Genomic DNA, 4,662 nt, shown 5'->3' with positions numbered 1-4,662 from the left:
CTTTCACTTTTGAACGTCTTCCGAATTTCTGTTTCTTGTGTGGCATTGTTGAGCATGGAGAGAGAAGGTGCCCGAACCGATACTCTGATGATTTTTTGGATCCTGGGGACCATTTCCCTTATGGACAGTGGCTTCGTGCCCCACAGTTTGGAGAAGACACGGTGTCCAAACTCCCTTTGCAAACTTTAAACTCAATGGACCACAATATAATTGGCAAACGAATGGTCAACTCCCAACGAGGTATGAATATCTTCGAATTCTCATCCCATAAAGAGAATGGAGCCACATCACACAATACACAAGGAGGAAAGGAAAATGACTCGTTGGTATTTTTGGCAGAATCGAATCTGTTTAGCACGGGGTACAACTACTAACTAACGTAACCATTGTCCCAAACTCAAGAAAGAAAATAGTTATTCCTGACAAGAACCGTAAGAAACGTTCGGAGTCTCCACAAGTGTTGGAAAATAATAGCTCTGGGAAGAGACAACAACTGCGTCTGAGAGATGAAGAAGAAGACATAACGGCGGCGGCTGCAGAGCAGTCCCGCCGATCATTATGAGTTGTATATTCTGGAATTGTCAAGGGATCGGGGCGCCCTTGACAATTCATGCACTCGGAGATATTCTCCGAAAACATAACCCCAAATTGGTGTTTATTTCGGAAACGAAAGCAACATCATTGCATATAGATAAGCTCAAAAGTAAATGGAATTTGTTCGGAGTAGCGGTGGACAAGGTTGGACAAGGAGGTGGTTTAGCTTTTCTTTGGACCAAAGATACTACTGTAGAGTTACTGAGTCTATCACTTAATCACATTGACACAATAGTTAGTTGGCATAATCCAGAGTGTAAATGGCGAGTAACGGGCTTTACGGAATAGCGGATCAAAGTGGAAAGAATCAGTCGTGGGAGCTAATGCGCGCTCTTAAAGCAAGATGTTCGTTGCCATGGCTGATTGGGGGCGATTTGAATGAAATTCTCGATAACTCGGAGAAACAAGGGGGTAACCCACGTATGCCAGGCCTGATCGAGCATTTAGGGAGTCGCTGGATGAGTGCAGTTTGGTGGATATGGGATTTAGTGGATTCCCATTCACATGGTCGAATAACTGGAAAGCTCCGCACACGGTTAGATGTAGAATGGACAGGTGTTGTGCTTCGAATGCATGGTTGACATTGTTTCCTAATGCCCGAGTACAACATCTTGATAGTATGGGCTCGGACCACTCTCCACTTTTACTCTTCCCACATCATAATATCAGCAAGAAGGTTTTTCGAGGGAAACGTCCATTTCGGTTCGAGGCATTTTGGGCTGGAAGAGAGGAGTGCGAAGCTATCATTCATGATCGGTGGACTGAGTTTGGTGGTGCTGTCCCCTCTGAGGCTTTTGTCTCAAATGCAGAGGGTTGTCGACTAGCCTTAATCCACTGGGATAAAACCATTCTTCAAAAAACCGAAAGATCGAATTGCTTTTATTAAAGATCGGCTCGAACTTATTCGGCAAGGAGAACAAAATGATGAAGTTTTGGCAGAGGCTAATAAACTTAGGGGAGAGCTGAAGAAACTTTATGGGGATGAGGACACATATTGGAGACAACGGAGTAGGGTTCAGTGGATGCGAGAAGGAGATGAAATACATGATTTTTTCATGCTAAAGCTTCTACTTGGAATCGGGTTAATTTTGTGGAGAAAATCAGGGATAACTTTGGGCAATGGAAAAAGGGGGAGGATATTAAACAAGTGGTCTCGAACTATTTTGAACAAATATTCCAATCGACCAATCCGAGTGCTACGGTGATATATGAGGTATTGGATCATATAGAGCCTCGTATCACCAGTGAGACCAACCGGAGCTTAAATCTGCAGTTCACAGCGGATGAGGTAAACCGGGCCATTTCTCAAATGGCCCCTCTTAGCTCTCCTGGGCCTGATGGTTTGCCTGTACTGTTTTATAAGAAATATTGGCATATCATTGGTGCTAATATTATCTCATGTGTCCTTAATTTTCTTAATAATCGTGTTCTTCTTCCTTCAATTAATTTTACCTATATAATTCTGATTCCTAAAGTCAAACAATCTGAGACAATTTATGAGTTTCGTCCAATCAGCCTTTGCAATGTAATTTACAAATTGGGTTCCAAAATTATTGCTAATCGTTTGAAACCCTTCTTGAGTGATCTAATCTCACCTACCCAATCCGCCTTTGTCCCCAAACGGCTTATTACAGATAATGTCCTTGTGGCATTTGAAGTGAATCACTTCATCAGGTTAAATTCTAAGCGGAAAAGTAATCATATGGCGATTAAATTGGATACTAGTAAAGCATATGATCGGGTTGAATGGATTTTTTTAGAAAAAAATCTTCTTCGTTTTGGTTTATCGCCGAATTTTGTTGCTCTTATTATGTTGTGTGTTAAGAATGTCTCGTTTTCTTTTTTGTTTAATGGCTCCCAGTTTAGATCGCTATTGCCATGAAGGGGTTTACGTCAAGGTGATCCGTTGTCCTCGTATCTTTTTATTTGCTGCACGGAGGCGCTTATCTCTATGATTAATAAGGCTGTGGATGAGGGTAATTTACATGGAGTTCAAATCGCCCCTTCGGCACCTGTAATCTCGAATCTATGTTTCGCGGATGACACATTATTGTTCTGCGAGGCAACCGAGGATGATGCAGCGACGATTAAGAGCATATTAAGCCAATATGCAAGGGTCTCGGGGCAAGAGATCAATTTGGACAAATCCACTATGATGTTCGGCCCCTCAACATCGTCGGAGAAGAAGCAGCTTCTTCATCAAGTACTTGGATTCAAAGTGGTTGATCAACATGAGAAGTATCTGGGATTGCCGGCCACTATGGGTAAGACCAAGAGAGAAATATTTTCATATTTGAGGGATAGGATCTGGAGTCGAATTAAGGGTTGGGGGGGGGGGGGGGGGGGGGAACAATTATCGAGTGCTGGGAGGGAAGTTCTTATTAAGTCGATTTTACAAGCGATTCCATCATACGTGATGAGTTGATTCTTGCTTCCCAAAGGTCTACTGTATGAATTGGAAACGACTATTAGAAGATATTGGTGGGGTTCCGGAAAGAATCGGAGCATTCCATGGATTAAATGGAAGAAACTTTGCCAATCGAAGGAGTTTGGGGGAATCGGATTTCGGGAACTGAGGTGTTTTAATATTGCTCTTCTCGCCAAGCAAGTGTGGAGATTAGCAACGCAACCCGACACCCTCCTAGCCAGAGTATTTAAAGCTAAATATTTTCCCAATGGTAATGTGTTCACGGCTGAAATGGGAACCAAACCATCAATGACATGGCGAAGCATTGCTGAAACGATTCCCTATCTTGAAGCTGAAATTCGAATTCGGATTGGAAATGGGAAGAATACTTCGCTTTGGGCGGACCGCTGGTTGATGGATGAGGGGTCTAGAAGGGTGCTTACTCGTAGACCAATGAATTCAGCTTACCCGAACTCGGTGGAGGATATAATCGATCAAACCACTCAATCTTGGAACACCCCATTGATATCGAATATCTTTTTGCCACTGGATCGAGATCGAATTCTAGCTGTGACGATTGGCAACTCTCATGCGCAGGACGTAATGGTTTGGCACTTCTCGAAGGATGGTAATTTATCCGTGAAATCATGTTATCATCTCGTTCTTTCGATGATAAATATACGATATTTGAGTGAGGGGGTTGATGTTGGGGCAAGTAGTGGGGGGTCGAACCAAAGATGGAAGGAAATTTGGAATTTGGAAGTTCCGCCAAAAGTAAGAACCTTCCTTTAGCGAGCATGTTCGGAGATTCTTCCTTACAATGTTGAGCTGTCCCGGCATAAAGTAGTCACTTCACCCTATTGCCCCTTTTGCAAGAGTAAAGAGGAGACTAATCTGTATGCTTTTATTGAAGTGGCAAAGTACAACAGCTTTGGCAACAACCTCCGTTTCAACTATCTGTTTTTGATACTCGTGCAGCTGTGTGGAGTTGGGTTGAATTTCTTCGAACATCTCTATCGTCTGAATTATTCCTCCATGCTGTGGTTATAATGTGGAAGCTCTGGGACAACCGGAATTGTGAGTTACACTATCAACGGGGGGTTCCGATCGGGGAGATAGCAAATTGGAGCGCAGCATTTCTCGACGCGTATAGTCAAGCAAAAATTTTGGACGAAAGAAATCGGCAATCAAACAACGTCATTAATTGGAACCCGCCCATGCCAGGTGTCATCAAGATTAATGTTGATGTTGCATTCCCACCGAATAAGGATAATTACGGTGTATCGATGGTGGCAAGAGACCATCGGGCTTCGTGCATATGGTGGAAAGTGAAGAAGATGGAAGGCAGACCAACTGTAGTCGATGGAGAGGCATATGTGGTTCTTCATGCTATGCGTGTTGCTCAAGAAAAACAATGGAGTTCGATCGTGATTGAAGGAGATAATCTGACGATTATCGAATCACTCCGGCAAGGCGAGCCATCAAACTCATCATTTGGGGCACAGATGGATGAATGTTTTCTTATTCTGAGTTACCTTATTTATTGTTCATTTTCTTTCGTTAAGCGCTCGGGCAATATGTTGGCTCATGATTTAGTTAAGAACATTGAACTATTGGGTTGTGACGGGTCTTCTCTCCCCCTAGAGTTTGCTTCTGAGTGA

At 43.1% G+C, this 4,662-nt stretch overlaps 1 protein-coding gene across 1 annotated transcript; it reads left to right on the top strand.

The window, feature by feature from the left end:
- Positions 1 to 2,545: 2,545 nt before the first annotated feature.
- Positions 2,546 to 4,662, top strand: LOC105969320 (uncharacterized). Its single transcript, XM_088824596.1, has 3 exons — positions 2,546 to 2,858; positions 3,036 to 3,629; positions 3,980 to 4,662. Exons 1-3 carry the CDS (start codon positions 2,546 to 2,548, stop codon positions 4,660 to 4,662), a joined length of 1,590 nt encoding a protein of 529 aa, XP_088680722.1.

This window comes from Erythranthe guttata, chromosome 10 (assembly GCF_056151865.1).
Source record: "Erythranthe guttata isolate IM_541 chromosome 10, IM_541, whole genome shotgun sequence".
In the NCBI taxonomy this organism is placed as follows: domain Eukaryota; kingdom Viridiplantae; phylum Streptophyta; class Magnoliopsida; order Lamiales; family Phrymaceae; genus Erythranthe; species Erythranthe guttata.
The sequence above is the reverse complement of the archived record's forward strand: the minus strand, read 5'-3'. Positions and strand labels throughout refer to the sequence as shown.

Excerpts from the sequence above, each read along its gene's own strand:
- LOC105969320 (XM_088824596.1), top strand. The coding sequence starts at position 2,546 with ATGATTAATAAGGCTGTGGATGAGGGTAATTTACATGGAGTTCAAATC. Across the intron at positions 2,859-3,035 it reads GGGATTGCCGGCCACTATGG|GTCTACTGTATGAATTGGAA; the intron begins GTAAGACCAAGA and ends TGCTTCCCAAAG. Across the intron at positions 3,630-3,979 it reads TTGGCACTTCTCGAAGGATG|CTGTGTGGAGTTGGGTTGAA; the intron begins GTAATTTATCCG and ends ATACTCGTGCAG.